Raw genomic sequence first — 17,685 nt, forward strand, 5'->3', positions numbered from 1 at the left:
AGTAAACTTCTATCTCTTGTAATATTACACTCAAAAGTAGCTGCCTTTAATTTTACCTACTGTAGCCTGGTTCCCCAAAATTTAACAAACTACACTGCCAAAATAAAAAATAAAGATATAAAATAATAAAAAGCCTAGAAATGAAAACAAAATACATTTTCTTCTAATCAGGATGCTTAGAAAATAGTTCAATACACATAGCACTTACTATTTAACTAACTTCACAGGGCAACAACACTACTTGGCTAGGGTTGTCAGGTAACTCCTTAATAACAGAGTCAACATATGGGGGTCAACATTTAACAAAAGGTATATAACAACTATTTTAGTTACTATTTCACCTAAATAGAAAACTATATTTACCACTCTTAAAAATTTGAAATGAATCTTTACTTACGCTGCATAAGCTTTTGCTATTCTCATGAACATAACTTCATCACCACCTTTATCAGGATGATATTTAAGTGACAACAAACGATATTGTTTCTTAATTTCTGCTACCGTTGCCCCCTAAAAGGGAAAAGAATCATGTTAATAAAAATACACACAATGCTATAAAAACATAATTTGTCCCATTTTGAATTTAAAATATTTTAAGTTCAATAAATTCAGAAAGAGAAAATGAAGTTTTTATCCTGTATATTTTATCAATTTTGCCCCATGTATTTTTTAAATAAAAAACTTATTTTGGGGGGCCTCCCTGGTGGCGCAGGAGTTAAAGTCTCAGCACTACCAAGCTATCTCCAGTCACTGTGGCATGAGTTCCATCCCCGCCCAGGGAGCTGTATTTCAGTAAATCCACCTATTCTGCTCCCCACTCTGTCTATACTCCAGTTCTTGTATGCATAAATAAGTAAAATAAATCTTAAAAAAACTTATTCTGCCCAATATACTTATTTTATTGAGCACCTACTATGTGTCATGCAGTACACTAGACACCAACAATATGAGAGTGAAACCATATAAACTACACTTAAATAAAAAAATATTGACATTTAAATATCAAAGAATGATCATGGCAAATTAAATGTGGCTGAAAAAACTCTTAAAACACAGGTTAACTTCCTTTCTAAAATATAATCTGAATATCTCATTTCATCTGCTTGTCAATATTTTAATATTAACATTTAATATGTTTACCTTGGTTATTTCCTAATTAGGCTCAATTTCTATTAATAAATTTTTCATATTGATTTTTATGGCATTAAATTGCCCCCAAAGCTTTTCAATCTTAAAAAAATCTCTTGCTAACCACAATCATCACAATAAACATCAGAATGCTATGCAAACTTTTTTTTCCTTCAAAGCAAAAAACTAGAAAGTAAACACAGGTAAACTTTGTATTATATAAATCACTTGATCAAGCCACATTTTGAACAGACTATTAGTAAAATAAAGCAGGTTTGAGGGGAAAATGGAAAGAACACTAAAATCAGCTTGGTTAGAGGACCCAGAAAAAGGATATATTTTTCAGGCCTCATTTTCTCTACCAGGAAAAAGAACTAGATGGTCTCTATTACTCATTTCAATTCTGCCTTTCCACTGATAAAGCTACAAGACTAATTTTCTGCTGGGGCCCATCAATCAATTTCAATCAAAAGATCACTAAGAGTTACACCCAAGGTTAGCCTGAATATCTAGGGCAATAACACCAGTTCTTTAAAAGACACAAAGACTAACACACTTCTGAAGTATCAGCTGTTGTTATCATCCAACTAACTTGTCACTAACTTCTCTTTTCATCTTCAAAATATTCTTACATTTCAGCTATAACAAATCAATCCTTAGTGGATGGCAATCAACATCTGTAGTTCTAAAAGCATACATTAGAATAATAGTGGATTGAGCACGTTATATTAATACAAATTTTAACTGTCCAGAGTCTGATTTCCTCAGGCACAGCCCAATTTCTTTTAAGATGTGAGCCTATACTATTTTCAACAGATCACTAAACTAATAAGTATTATAAACACTACTTACAGGATCCAAATTTAATACTTCGTAAGGATTGTATTCTTGATATTCTCGGTCTGTTTTGGAAACTTTGTATACAAGGAATAAGAACAATGCCCATCCTGCAAGCAGAGCTATTTTCCTGTTTAGGAAAAAGATAAGTATAAGTAAATACATTCACATGGTTTTCCTTTAAGAAACTAAAGACACTGTGACAAGAGAAAGGCATAAAATAATCTAAAATAGGCCCATATCACTATCCTATTGACTTAATTTCTACAATCACTAAACTCTAACAGTAAGGACAGTGACTTTTTTACATTTGAATTCTCTAGAACCTAGAATAGCGCCTTGTATATAATATTCTCAGTTATTATCTGTAGACTTTTACATATAGAATTACTCAACTTATTAATTTGTTACATCTATTACATTAGATCTAAATATATTAATACTAAGTATTCAATAAACCATTCAATATAAAAAAGAATAGCTCTTGCTTTTGCAATCATACTTTTAGTAAGAAACTATAAAAAAGAATCAGTCAATTGTGCAAAGATGAATAAATAGCCTTGTTTATAATTCCAAAACTTTGGAAACAACCTAATGTCCATTTATAGGAAACTAATTAAACCTTTTATAGCAGACCAACTAAACAAATCAAGACACAGCCACATAATGGAAACTTTTTAGTCAATACAGATAAAGATGTGCACAACAGATTAAAAGACATAAAAAACATTGAAAAGATGGATACTACAACGTTGCAGAAGGTAAAGAAAAAATGAACACTCATACACTCTCCACTCTGAAGGATTATCTGGCAATAAAGCATCAAAAGCCCTAAAGAAGTACATACCCTTTTAAACTATCAACTGACTTCACTTTAAGACATTTAGAAGGAATAAAACTAAGTATATAAAGTATAAAAGGGGTGATTACAGATGTAAATAATAGCCGTTCCCCTCCCCCACCAAAAGAAAACCATCAATATAGTGGATAAACATCTTATAACGAAACTTTCCAACCACAAAAATATTACCTGAGCAAGATTATATGCCTTGCATTGTTAAATTTTAAAAAGAAAAACAGCTTTTAAAAGTTGTATATTGGGCCTCCCTGGTGGCGCAAGGGGTTAAGCATCACACTATGAAGCAATCCGCAGCCTCTGCAGCACGAGTTCTATCCTAGTCGGCCAGGGAGCAACCCACATGGCGCAGCAGACCTCCCTCCTGTCTCGCCCGCTGCTCCCCTCAGCAGTGTATTTCAGTCAGTCTGCCTGTTCTGCTCCCCACTCTGTCTCTGGTGAATCCTCTCACCCCCCACATCTCTGGCCTATTCCCCAGCTCTTGTATGCATAAATAAATCAATCTTTAAAAAAAAAAGTTGTTTATTACAATCCTATTTTGTAATTTTAAAAATTCATTATGAATAAAAATACAGAAAATACATCATTTTAAAGGGACCAGGAAAAAGAATAACTATAAGAAAGAAAATATCAAAATCAACAAATAACTATGAACAAGAGACACTCTATGGGGGGTGGGGGACGGGGAAAGGAGGGCTTGGGGTAAAAATAAGGGGGTTGTAATTGTATGGGGAATATAAAAATAAAATTTAAATTAAAAAAAAGAAAATACATCATTTTAGTAGCAATCTTTAAGTGATGAATTATAACTTGTTCTGAGGTGGACTGATTAAACAGAGATAAAATTAATCAGAGGACTAGTCAAACAAAATTGGAGTGATCTGTTTTCAAAGATAGAAAGAACACATTCCATATTTTTAAAGCTCTCTTGGCAGGAACCTATCTTCAACATGTTTCCTTGGAATGAGCTCCTAGGATCCAGTTCCAAGCTATTTGCTTACCTTTATTACCTGATTTTTTAAATGTTCACTAAGCTTTTCCCACCATCATCCTTTTTGGTCTCTTGGATTTTTCTTCCTGGAATTCCTATTCCCCATCTCTGTCCAATCAAACTCTATTCATCCTTCAAGATTCAACTCAAATTATCCATCCTCAAAGAAGCAATCCCTAACCCTTATCAAGATGACCAATGTGAAGTTGGTTACAGACAAAGCACAAACCATAACTTTTCTCCTCTGATTTACTGCAAGCTCCTTGAGCAAAGGGACAGGCTCATATTCCATTTTACTAACTCAAGAGTAGTTTTAAAGGTACTCTGATGCAAATTCCATTCCATATGACCAAAATAAAACTAAATCTTATCAATGGCATAATGGCATAATGCTTCAAAGCTGCTTTCCATACCACCTTGTAACGGCAGGAAAGGACATAGTGCAAGATCTCTATGACCCGAGCAGATGGGGTAAAGGAGAAGTCCTGAAGCCCTCAGTGGCTTTTCAGGCTTTTATTGGGATTTACCAGGTACGCAGCAGGCAAGGGTGCAGGGGGGCCGGAAGGCTGGGAAGCCTCCCAGCCCTCAGCAAGTCTTCACTCTATCTGGGCTCTCCGGAGTTCTCTGGTGGCCTTTTTGTGGTTTTTCTTCTCGTGGTTCTGCTTCTGCTGGCATCCCCATGACGCCGCCCTTACAAGCCCAGTCTTAGCCCAGGTGAGTCCCATCTACATATGCCCACACCCTACTCCAGGTGCCCGCCATCAGGCATACATTCAGGACCGCAAGGATCCATCATCAATCCTAATGGAGGACAGACAGATAAGCCTGACACTTTTGACCTTACCCTACACACCTATACATCTATCTAAACCCAAAGATGTAAAGAGAGCCCCATCTGGAAACTCCCACTTTCACTATCCAGGAAAGACAGTTAAAAACACAGTCTCTGGAATAAAACTCTTGAGGGCAAATCTCAGTTTTACCACATATTAACTGTGAGATCTTGCCAAGTTGCTCATTATTACTAGCTTTTCACCTAGGATGCCGCTTACTAGAGCCCTGTGCTAGGAGCCAGTTTTTAAAAATCTTTCTTCTTCTTAAATAAACAATCAACAGAGTAGTAAAGAACCAGTCCCCTCCTTCACAGCTCTAACTAAACTCTATTATCATTATTTGTTTCTTACCAGTATCCCCTAAAACAGTAAGTTGTAGAATCATATCTATTTATTAATCACAGTATATAAGCACCTAGTAAAATAAATGACACATACACAGTAGGCACAAAAGAGCTACTTTGTTGACTGAATAATATAAATAATTTAAGAATATTTAAATCAAACCCTACACTTGTGAATACCCTCAATATGCTAGTGAACACTTGAAAATAAACTTTATTTCCATAAATAACGTCACATTTTATTTAGCCCCCTAAAGCTAGCAAAGTTCATAAAACAAACATAAAAGTGAAATTGAAAACTATTAAAGTGGGGCCTCCCTGGTGGTCTAGGGATTAAGTCTCAGAGCTATCACCACTATGGCCTGAGTTCGACCCTGGCCGGGGAACTAACCCACAAGGCGCAGCAGACCTCTCCTGTGTTGCCTACTGCTCCCCTCAGCAGTGTATTTCAGTACATCTGCCTGTTCTGCTCCCCAGTGTCTCTGGTGAATCCTCTCACTCCCACCCCCGCACCTCTGGCCTATACCCCAGTTCTTATATGCATGAATAAATAAATCTTTAAAACAAATTGTAGGGGCAGGAATGACCATTGAGCAGGTTTTCTGATCCCATCAGACCGGGTGAAGGAGGAGTCAGATCCTCAGTGGCTTTTTGCAGGTCTTTTATTGGGATTTACCCGGTACACAACAGGCAGGGGTGCTGGGGGGCCGCGAGGCTGGCAGTCCTCCCAGCCCCCAGCAAATCCTCACTCTATCTGGGCTCTCCGGTGATCTCTGCCTCTGCTTCTTTGCCTCTCTCTCGGCCTCTCTCTCGGCTTCTCTCTCGGCTTCTGCTGGTGTCCCCGTGACGCCGCCCTTAAAAGCACAGTCTCAGCCCAGGTGAATCCCACCTATCTATGCCCACACCCTATTCCAGGTGCCCGCCATCAGGCATGCATTCAGGACCGCAAGGATCCATCATCTATCCTGATGGCAGGAGGGCAGAAAAGCCTGACATTTTTCCTTACCCTACACAAATAAAATGAGAAGCAGTAGCAAAGAATGAGCAGTGACTATGAAACTACTCTTGAAAACATTTAGTTTTTTGCCTTTGAGTTTCACATCATTGAAGCTCTCAACACCAAAGCTAAGCACTCCCTCCCTCCACATAGCAACCAAACTAGTCAAAATCAAACCTTACAAAGAAACACTATTTAAACTCCCTAAATTACACAGATATATTGAAAATTATCATCACTGTTTAAATCGTGTAGGGTAAGGAAAAATGTCAGGCTTTTCTGCCCTCCCGCCGTCAGGATAGATGATGGATCCTTGCGGTCCTGAATGCATGTCTGATGGCGGGTACCTGGAGTAGGGTGTAGGGTAAAGAAAATATCAGGCTTTTCTGCCCTTCCGCCATCAGGATAGATGATGGATCCTTGTCCTGAATGCATGCCTGATGGTGGGCACCTGGAATAGGGTGTGGGCATAGGTAGATGGGATTCAGCTGAGCTAAGACTGTGCTTTTAAGGGCGGCGTCACGGGGACGCCAGCAGCAGCAGCAGCAGCAGCAGTAGAAGCTGAAGGAGAAGCTGAAGCAGAAGCCGAGAAGCAGCAGAACGAACACCAGAGAGTCCAGATAGAGTGAAGACTTGCTGGGGGCTGGGAGGCCTGCCAGCCTCCCAGCCCCCCAGCCAGCACCCCTGCCTGCCATATGCCTGGTGAACCCCAATAAAAGACCTGCAAAAAAGCCACTGAGGACTCTGACTCCTCCTTTACCCGGTCTGCATGGGATCAGAAAACCTGCACCGTGTCCTGGTCCTGACTTTACAAGGGTGTGGGCATAGGTAGATGGGATCTACCTGGGCTAAGACTGCTTTTAAGGGCGGCGTCACGGGGACACCAGTAGAAGCCAATAAAAAAAGCCGAGAAAGCAGCAGCAGAAGCTGAGAGAGAGAGAACGCCGGAGAGCCCAGATAGAATGAAGACTTGCTGGGGGCTGGGAGGCCTGACAGCCTCCCGGCTCCCCAGTACCCTTGCCTGCTGTGTACCTGGTAAACCCTAATAAAAGCCTGCAAAAAGCCACTGAGGACTCTGACATTCTCCTTTACCCGGTCTGCTGGATCAGAAAACCTGCTTAGTGGCCATTCCTGCCACTACAATTGACTTAAGTCGGCAGGATGATCCATGCAGACAGGTATTGGAGCCCTCCGAAGACCTGGAGGGACTAAGGAATAACAGACTGTGTTTGCCTGTGATGACACTGGAGGCGCCATGGCGGCACAGAAGGTGGACACAGTCCGGAAGCTACCGGATGAGAACTCGTGTGGAGGAGACGCCCGAGAGGACCAGCTAATGACCCCTGAGGCAGCAAGAATTGTCGGAAGAGAGGACCATGATTCAGAGCTCACCAGTGTTGATGCAGGGAGAGGCTAACAGACTTGGACCAACAGACTTGGACTGACAACCCCGCCAGAAGGCAGAGGAACCTTGGCAAGTTAATGTTGTTCTGGGGATCCTGGGGGAGAATAGTTTGTAAACCCCAGGAGATGGGAATCTGGGGGTGTCCAGTGGACCTTGATGGCCAAAAGCAGCCTGTGTATGCCCAGCAGCTAGGTGGAGAAAAGCCAACTGAGAAGGCAAACGCTGGTGCTGATGCTAAGTCTGAGAAGCCCTGAGCAGCTGTTAAGCAGCCTAAGTATGCTGAAGACCAGTGAGTCTCTTAAAATCACCTGTGGGTGATGCCCTGCTCATTGAGTGAGGGTGAGGAGCTGAGGAACCCGTCCTTGGGGGACGGGTGGGGAACGTGGCTTGGGGTGGAGCCCAAGCCGAATGTAGAGTTTGGATCCCCAACCCATGTGCTTGTGCAGTGGGTTGGCTTGAGTGCAGGGGTCTGCGAGTCGCATTGGTGGCTATGAAGGCTGAATGTTGGAGCGACTGCAGACAGAAACCCTGAGGGTTGGGCGATTACCCCCAACAGAAGAATAGAATCGCCAATCCCAGAGTGAGTGCATCCTGGGGGTGGATGTGGTATGTGGCTTGTAGCCGAGACTACAGCCAGAGAAGGTCAGGAAGCCTGAAGGCTCCTGGCGTGTTACAGTAGATGCCGTGAGTGATTCCCCTTCCTCGTATGAGCAGTGCCTTCAGCAGCAGATTTGGTGGCTCATCTGTTGGTACCAATAATTGTCTTTTGCCACTAGGTTGGGGCCCTGCCTGGACTTATTTCTGTTCTGTTGTATTTTGTTGTTATATTGTGATGTATTTGCTTTTGTGGGCCATGGCTGCATTGTTTGTTTGCTAAGAAAATTGTATATATGAAGACTATATGGCAGAAAACCCTGAGTGGGTGGACTGCAGGGTAAGGAAAAATGTCAGGCTTTTCTGCCCTCCTGCCATCAGGATAGAGGATGGATCCTTGCGGTCCTGAACGCATGCCTGATGGAGGCACCTGGAGTAGGGTGTGGGCCTAGGTAGATGGGATTCACCTGGGCTAAGACTGCTTTTAAGGGCAGCGTCACGGGGACGCCCGTAGAAGCCGATAAAAAAAGCCGAGAAAGCAGCAGCAGAAGCTGAGAGCTGGGAGGCCTGCCAGCTTCCCGGCCCCCCAGCACTCCTGCCTGCTGTGTACCTGGTAAACCCCAATAAAAGCCTGCAATAAGCCACTGAGGACTCTGACTTCTCCTTTACCCGGTCTGCATGGGATCCTAGAAAACCTGCACTGTGTCCTTCCTGCCTTTACAATCGATATTAATAACTGGTTCTGGGGCTCCCCAATGGCGCAGGGGTTAAAGTCTCAGTGCAATCAAGTTATTGCCAGCCACTGCAGCTTGAGTTTGCTCCCCAGCCAGGGAAATAACCCACATGGTGCAGCAGACCTCTCCTGTCTCACCCGCTTCTCCCCTCAGCAGTGTACTTCAGAACATCCACTCCCCAGTCTGTCTCTGGTGAATCCTTTCACACACACCCTCACCTCTGGCCTACACCCCAGTTGTTGCATGCATGCATAAATAAAAATAATCTTAAAAAAAAAAAAACAAACAGGTTCTATTCTTACTATTTTTTTCTTATAGGTCTTCCCCTCCTGTCTTTTATTAATTTAAGTAATTCACAAGATAAATCTGCCAATAATAGCAACTCTTATCTTCCTGCCAGGTTCATTTCTAAATTGATGACTTAGGGTAAAAGTGCAAAACCTAGGCAGCAAACCAGCATGCCCAATAACAGTCTCACAAAGTCAAATAGGCCTTCTCTAATTAAATACGCTAATGATCTGTTTAAGCAGATGTGCCACCAAAATAAAGGTGATTAGGTCCCTGCTCCACTACTTCTAGCACATGACTTGGTCAAGTCACCTCATTTTCTTAGCCTCAATTTCTTATTCTGAGAAAAAGCAAAAATATACCTTGATGCTTACAGAGAATTAAATGAAGTAACATATAAAGCATATAACACCTGATATACAGCACCTGGTATACAGTATGTGCCTTAGCATACAGCACCTGGTATACAGTATGTGCTCAATAAACTTCAGCACCATGAAATACAAAGTTGCCCATTACCTTCCCTTTTTGATAATCTTTTAAAGATTCCCCCATAGTCTTTAAGATAAAATTCAAATTCTGAGAAGATACAGAAGGTCTTCCTTCAAGATTTGATTCCTCTTTCTCCCCTCCTTCCCTAATTAGGAAGTGTACTCTTCTTTGAACTTCTAAACCATTCTGTTATAACAGTTCTCAAGTTTACTAACCACATCTTACTCCTAATAAGGGTACAATTTCTTTAGACACATGTTAACACTCATAATTTTACTCCTCTTTTAAATAATGCCTAGCAAAGGATAAGCAAGAAGTATGTTTTTAATTGAAGCCAATTACTTACTTTACTGTAGGAATAATATTTGGCTGGGGCTTTAACAACCGTAAACGATACCACATACATCTTCCATATACTTTTCTGATATTCTTTAATCGAATTTGCTCTGTCAAAAAAAAGAAAAAAAGATACATTAATATATCACTTTTTATAGTGAAGACAAAACCAGAATTAATAACATACTAACCTCTATTACCATGCTATTTTATTGGAACATGAAAGTAATGCCTACTTAAATTTTTTTTTTTTAAATCACAAGACAGGTTAAATTTTTTGCTACTTGAAACAATCTATCTGGAAAATTTTATTCAACTAGCAGACAACCATTTTTTATATGAGACCTAAATAATTTCTAACTGAAAAACATCAAAATTGACTCAAAGGTATTTAGTCACATAATCAGTAACTTTTGAGAAATTTTCTCCAGTTTTCTGCTATAAAAGGAGTAAAAGTATAAAACAGTTAAAACAAGCAATTTATTAAGAAAGCTAAGTAGAAATGATACCCTCAAACAAGAAAATAATTGTTAGATTAGAAAAGTGACCCAAACCCATAAGCTAAGATAGGTTTATGAGTATTAGGACAAAAGATATTATTTTAGTCCCCATAAATAATCTGCAATTAAACTAAAAAGGAATTAAACCAAACTAAAAGATTAGGTTCAGTTTTACTAAAATCATCACAATCACTTGGTTTGAATTATTCTTCCAACTTTAAAAATGTTTTAAAATCTACCTTTTAACAAAATGACAACACAAAGAAAAAGGCCCCGCTACTCCCAAAGCCAAAGCCAAGGCTTTGAAGGCAGTGCTGACACATTCCACAGCCACAAAAGAAAGGAAGATCCATATGTCACCCACTTTTTGGTGGACGAAGACATTCCCAAAAGCAGCCCAAATAGCCTTAGAAAAGCGACAAGCTGACCACTATGGTGTCAAGTTCCCCAAACCACCCGCCATCCCCAAACCGCCGAGCACTGAGTCATGTATGAAGAAATAAGAAGACAAAGCACATTTGTGTTCATCATGGACATCAAGGGCAACATGCACCAGATCAAACAGACTGTTGAAAAGCTCCATGACACTGACATGGCCAAGGTCAACACTGATCAGACATGCTGGAGAGAAGCCACTTAGACTGACTACTAATATGCTTTGTATGTTGCCAACAAAATTTGAGACATCTAAAGTGATCCAGCTGGCTAATAAAGATAAATATTTTTCATCTTATTAAAAACCTACAAATCCATAGTCCTTAAATTTCAGATAAGTAAAAGAACTTCGCATATAATACAATGCTTCAAATTCACCATGTAAGAATAATAAGTACCCTATTACCACTCCACTTTGAGTAAGACACCCACATGGGGAGAGATATGCAGGGAAGAGGGTCCATGCAGAAGCAGTGGTTGTGGCAGAGATTGGTCATAGTCCATGCTGAAGGGACTGGCTAAGTACATTAATATGTTATTGGAATTAGTTTTTCACCATCAGAGAAGGAAATCACACAAATGAAAGAAAACAAGAATGAACCCTGTGGATTTATTCACAGTACTGCTATGAACTAATATATTTTGATATAGAAAAATAAATCTATTGACAACATTGAAGTCAATTATCATGGAGTATTTTGCCTTTTATATTCTATGGTTTCAGGTCTTTACATCTAATCCATTTTGAGTTAATTTTTGTGTATGGTGTGAGAGTGGTCTGGATTCATTTTTCTACATCTGGCTGTCCTCTTAACACCATTTTTTTGAAGAGACTACCCTTTCTCTACTATATATTCTTGGCTCCTTTCTCACAGATTAACTATCCATATAAACATGGGTTTGTTTCTGGGCTCTCAATTCTGTTCCACTTCCACTGGCTTATGTGTCTATTTTTATTCCAACACCATATTGTTTTGATTGCTATAGCCTGAATTATAGTTTGAACTCTAGGAGCACAATACTTTCATTCCTCTTGATTTTTGTCAGGGCTGCTTAGGCTACTTGAGGTCTTTTGCAGTTCAGTACAGATTTCAGTCCTGTTTGCTCTATTTCTTTTAAGAATTCCAATGAGATCTTAATAGAGAAAAGAATGGTTTTACACTGGGAAATGTAGTAGGCTGAATAAATGCTGCCCAAGATGTTTACATCCTAATACCAAAATCAGTAAACACATTATCTTAAGTGACAAAAGGAATTTTGCATATGTGACTAAATTAAGACTCCTGAGATGGAAAGATTATTTTACATTATCAGGGCAGGGCCAATATAATAACAAGGTTCTTTATAAGTGAGCAGTAGGGTCAAAGAAAGAGAAGGTAATGTCACAATGGGATTAGAAGTTGGAATTATGTCCTTTAAAGATAGAGGAGTAACAAGCCAAAGAATACAGAATATGTCTAGAGGCTGAAAAAGGCAAGGAATCAGATTCTAAGATAAAGCCTCCAAGGAAGGACTAGTCCTGCCCAATTTACTAGTCCCTAGATTAGTAAACTGATGTTTGCTTCTGACCTCCAGAACTATAAGAGAATAAATTTGTAATGTTTTAACTCACTAAGTTGGTGGAAATTTGTTATGGTAACAATAGGAAGCAAACACAGTAAACATCACCAGCAATAGGACAAACTGCAATCAAATACCATCTGGTAGAATGCAATGAGAACACAATCAGTTTTATGAAATTCCTGCCTAAGATAAATAAACTAAACCTATTCATGAGAAAACACCAGACAACCCAAATTAAGATTCTACAAAATACCTGGCCTGTAAGTCAAGTGAAAACCAAGGAACTATTCCAGATGAAGACGACTAAAGAAATAATGTCCACTAAATATGATATGTGATTCTGAAGTAGATATTTGCTATAAAGGCCATTATTCAGACAAATAACAAAACTTGGATGGAGTCTGAGAATGAAATGGGAGCAAATGTTAATTTTTTTACTTTCCTGGTTAGAGTATGGACAATTCTGAAAATACCACTGGCTCTATTTTTAATCTATATTTAATTAATCTTCCAGGGCCTCCCCTGGTGGCGTAGCGATTGAGCGCTGGGCTGCAAGGCTGCCCGCAGCCTCTGCAGCACCAGTTCGGTCCCTGGCCGCCAGCAAGGGTCCCACAAAAAAAAAAAAATAAAAAAATAACCTTCCACAGTCTCACATTTTCAAGTAAAAGAACATATTCAGGGCCTCCCCGGTGGTGCAGTGGTTGAGCTCTGGGCTGCAAAGCTGCCCACAGTCTCTGCAGCGCTGGTTCGATCCCCGGCCACTGGGTGAGGGTCCCACATGGCGCGCAGACCTCTCCTGCCACCCACTGCTCCCCTCAGCAGTGTACTTCGTCAGTCTGCCTGTTCTGTTCTCCACTCTGGCTCTGGTGAATTCTCTCACCCTCCTGCGCTTCTGACTGTACCCAGTGCTTGTATAAATAAATAAATCTTAAAAAAAAAAAAACATATTCAAAGCTAAGAACATATTTAATAAACTTACAGGAACAATGCTGAAGCCTCTTTATTAACCAGTTTGCATGATCTATTCAAAGATATGATGTTCTCCTAACGTCTCTGGACAGGAGAAAGTACAACTGATTTTCAGTCGCCAGTCTTCCATAATGTATATGTATACCATGTGTACCTCACTGTTCCAATCTAAAATTTAAATATTTGTCCAGGAAAATATCTAAATTAATAGTAAATATTACACACTTTTTTTTATATGCTGAACTTACTATGGCATTTAGATTTCCAGCACAACTAAATATTCACCCAAATCTCTGTATGAATGAACTCAAGTCAAAGTAACGATCACAAGTACAGTTCTTCTAGTTTTTTTAATGATGTTGAAAAAAATTAAAAGTTCATTTATAAACTTCTAGATTACAGAATCATTAGTTTCATTACTACTAAAACTTTTGCTAAAAATACATTAACTTATGGTATAGTTTTTTTTTTAAAAAATCATCCACATTTATAGAAAAGGGAAGTTCCAAGGTCATAAAACATCTCTGTGATTTAAAACGCAGGCAAATGCACTGCACTGGATCGAGGATGTGCAAGCAGGCACCTAGGACAGAGTGTGCATTGCTGAAGAACTGCAGAGTTGGGGACACACAGCAAGAACTACTGGTTTGAGCCTAAAGCTCTCAATATACAATAGCTGTAGCCTGAGTCAGGCCAAAGTACCTGGGTTTCTTTACAGAAGAGGCTACTACTCAAAGCCCAGGCTGAGATACCCAAAACAACCAACACTCACCACTCCCTACCCCAGTGCCAAAACAAAAACAAAAAAATATGCTTGACAAACTAGAGCTCAAGCACCTACCAATAACAGGAGGGCCTCAGCAGCAGAAAAACTGAAGCAATGGAAAGAACGAGTTTGAAAAGACAATGCTAAAAAACACACAAATAGAAAAACGTAGAGAGAGAAGAAGAAAAATGAAAACAATGTAAGAATGCTCTGGGACAAGTTAAAGAGAAATAGCCATTCATGGGGGTGCAAGAAGAGAAAGGAAAAGCCACAGAAAAATTATTTAAAGAAATAATCACCACAAACCATCTCCATCTGGGGAATCAAACAGAAGTTGTGATCTAAGAGGCCCAAAGAGTTTCAAGCAAAATAATACCAGACCGACACAGCCAAGACACATCATAAAAAGGCTCCTGAGAACTAACAAGGACAGAACATTGAAAGCATATAAAAAAAACAAACAAACAAGGGGAACCTATATAAGAGAACACTAATCAGACTGTCCGTGAACTTTACAGTGGGAACATGTAAGCACAAAAGGGATTGAAGGAGATCCTTTAAAGAAAAAGAATAAAAGTAACACATAAGACTATGGAAATGGAACTTAAAATATAACAGGAAGCTCTCAAAACTAAACATGAAAAACATGAGAAACCAAAGTAAAAACATAACAAAATGTCAATGAGTACTTATGTCTCAACAAACTCCTTAAAAGTAAATGGTCTAAACTTAACAGTCAAAAGATGGAGAGTGACTAACTGGATTTCAAAACAAAATCCAACCTTCTGTTGTTTACAGGATACTTACCTTACCAACAAAGACAAGCATAAACATAAGAGTTAAAGGCTGGACTGAGGTTATACAAGCACATGGCAAGCAAAAAAATCAGGGAGAGCTAAACTTACAACTGATAAAATAGACTTCCAATTAAGAAAGGCAGTAAGACATAGAGAACACTATTTTACAATTAAAGCTTTAATACAATAAGAAATAACACTCATAAATGATGGAGCACCAAAATACATAAGACAGCAACAGAACTTAAGAATCTGATAACACGGTAACACTAAGGGATTTTAATACCCCCCTTACAACAATGGACAGATCAAAAGACAAAACATAAATAAGGAAAAAATGGGCTTAAATGAGGAACTAGACCAAACAAGTCTGACAGCCATACGACACTCCATCCAAAGAACGATGCATATGCATTTTTATCAAGTGCACATGGAACATTTTAAAAAATAAACATACCTTGGTACCTAAGCCAACTGTCAATAAAACTACAGGACTGAAATTAAACTCAGTATTTCTCTGATCAGAGTTGCATAAAATTAGGATAAACTATTGAATACACAAAGACTAAAGAACATTCTGCTTAATAGCAATTGAATAAAAGAAGAAATCAAAGCTAAAATTTAAAAATACCTTGAGACAAATGAAAATGATGATAACAAGCTACCAGAATCTATGGGACACAGAAAATGTGGCTTTAAGGGGAAAGATGATTGCAAGCAGGTCCACATTAAAAAGTAACAAAACCCCCAAATATAGAGTCTTATATCACAACTAAAGCAAATGGAAAATAAAGTGGAACAAACAAGATCCAAAGTTAGTAGAAAAAAGAAAATAGTAAAAATAGGAGTGAAAATAAATTAAAGAGATCAAGAACAGTATACAAAAAAAAAAAAGAAACTACCAGCTGGTTCTTTGAGAAGATAAAACAGATAAACCTCTAGAGAGGTTAAAAAAGAGAGAGAAAACATTAGTAAACAGAATCACAAAGGAAGTGGTACAATCACCACAGCTTGCACAGAAATATAAAAGCTCTTAAGAGATTCCTATGAACAACTATGTATCAATAAATTCAATAACCTTGAAGAAATGGATAAAATTCTATGTTAATATATAGTCTACCAAGCTAACCCAGGTAGAAAAAGATGAATAAAACTTTAAAAATCTTGCAAAAAACAAAGCCCAAGAACAGATGGCTTTCCATGTGATTTTACTGATTTTTTAAGAACTAATGTGCACCTTGGGCACCTCTGGTGGCGCAAGGGCTTAAGTCTCAGCACTATGAAGCTATCCACAGCCACGAGTTTGCCTGGCCAGGGAGCTACCCACGTGGGGCAGCAGACCTCTTGTCTCTCCCGCTGCTCCCCTCAGCAGTGTATTTCAGTAGATCTGCCTGTTCTGCTCCCCACTCTGTCTCTGGTGAATCCTCTCACCCCCAGTACCTATGGCCTACACCCCAGTTATTTTAGGCATAAATAAGTAAATTTTAAAAAAAGAAGTACTAAAAAAAAAAAAGAACTAATGTGCATCTTGCCCAAGTTGTTTTCCAAAATACAAGAAGTAGGAATGCTCCCTAATACATTTCATGATGCCAAAATTACCCTGAAACTAAAACCAGACAAAATTAGCACAAAAAAAATCCTATATGTTCAAAAAGTTAAAATTCTAGGGAGTAAAATTTACTTTTTAAATTAAAAAGCAAAAAAAAATTAAATTAAAAAGCAAATTTTGACAATATGGTACAACAGATTTTAGTGAAATATTTCTACTTTAGACATATTTTGTCAAAACTTGAAGTTGCAGATTACCCGGAATCATTAAATTTACAGAAAATATATAAACATACATGTAAATATACATATATATATGTAACCTATGGACAAAAGCAGTCATCATTGTTAACTCAAACTCCATCAAAAAGATTACTTCATTTATCATTTAAAATAAATATTTTGATGATTATAAAAATCACTTACAAATTTTAGAACACACCCTGTAATAAATTACTAGAATTAATAAAGCTTGATTAAAGCTTTATTATATAGATTAAAACAATTTTTAATTTTTATTTTAAAGAAAAAGCTGTATTTCTTCTCTTTGCAAAATTCAGCAACTCTTAAAAATTGTTCCTAAAGCCCCAAGGGATTCATTAAAAATAGCATTAAGAAACAAAAGATTAGGGCCTCCCTGGTAGCACAGGTGGTTGAGTGCTACACTGTGAGGCTGTCCACAGCCTCTGTAGCGCAGGTTCGATCCTGGCCGGCTGGGTTGAGACCCACATGGCGCAGCGGACCTCTCCTGTCTCGCCGGCTGCTCCCCTCAGCAGTGTGTTTCATCAGTCTGCCTGTTCTGTTCCCCGCTGTGTCTGGTCGGTCCTCTCACCCTCCTGTGCATCCGGCCTGTACCCCGGTATAAATTTTTTAAAAATAGTATAAATTAAAAAAAAAAAATCAAAAGATTATATGCAATATTCCACAAAGTTGAAAAGCTATCATACACCAGTTTTCTAGCCACCCAAAGTCTCTCTTCAACTAGTTAATATATTGCCTCCTCATGATGATATTAGTTCACTCATTGTTGGGAAATTTTGTTCTTTTATTAACTTTAAAAAATAGGGAAAGATGTTTTACTTCAATAGTTTGGTTTCTAGAATGTTTCAAAATAGGAAAACAGGGGCCTCCCTGGTGGCGCAAGGTTAAGCACTGCACTATGAAGCAATCCACAGCCTCTGCAGCATGAGTTCGATCCCCCGCCGGCCAGGGAGCAACCCACATGGCTCAGCAGACCTCTCCTGACTTGCCTGCTGCTCTCCTCAGCAGTGT

The 17,685-nt window shown here is 39.0% G+C and overlaps 1 protein-coding gene across 1 annotated transcript in view; it reads right to left on the bottom strand.

Annotated features, from left to right (window-relative positions):
* Window positions 1–17,685, bottom strand: part of SEC63 (SEC63 homolog, protein translocation regulator) — a 64,194-nt gene that overhangs the window by 33,032 nt on the left and 13,477 nt on the right. The window contains exons 2-4 of the mRNA XM_037520178.2: window positions 9,846–9,945; window positions 1,981–2,095; window positions 398–510 (exon numbers count right to left, since the gene is read on the bottom strand). Of these exons, the coding sequence (XP_037376075.1) occupies window positions 398–510; window positions 1,981–2,095; window positions 9,846–9,945 (328 nt within the window). The remainder of the gene's footprint in view (window positions 1–397; window positions 511–1,980; window positions 2,096–9,845; window positions 9,946–17,685) is intronic.

This window comes from Talpa occidentalis, unplaced genomic scaffold (assembly GCF_014898055.3).
Source record: "Talpa occidentalis isolate TD23 unplaced genomic scaffold, MPIMG_talOcc4v2.1 talOcc4.2, whole genome shotgun sequence".
Taxonomy (NCBI): Eukaryota; Metazoa; Chordata; class Mammalia; order Eulipotyphla; family Talpidae; genus Talpa; species Talpa occidentalis.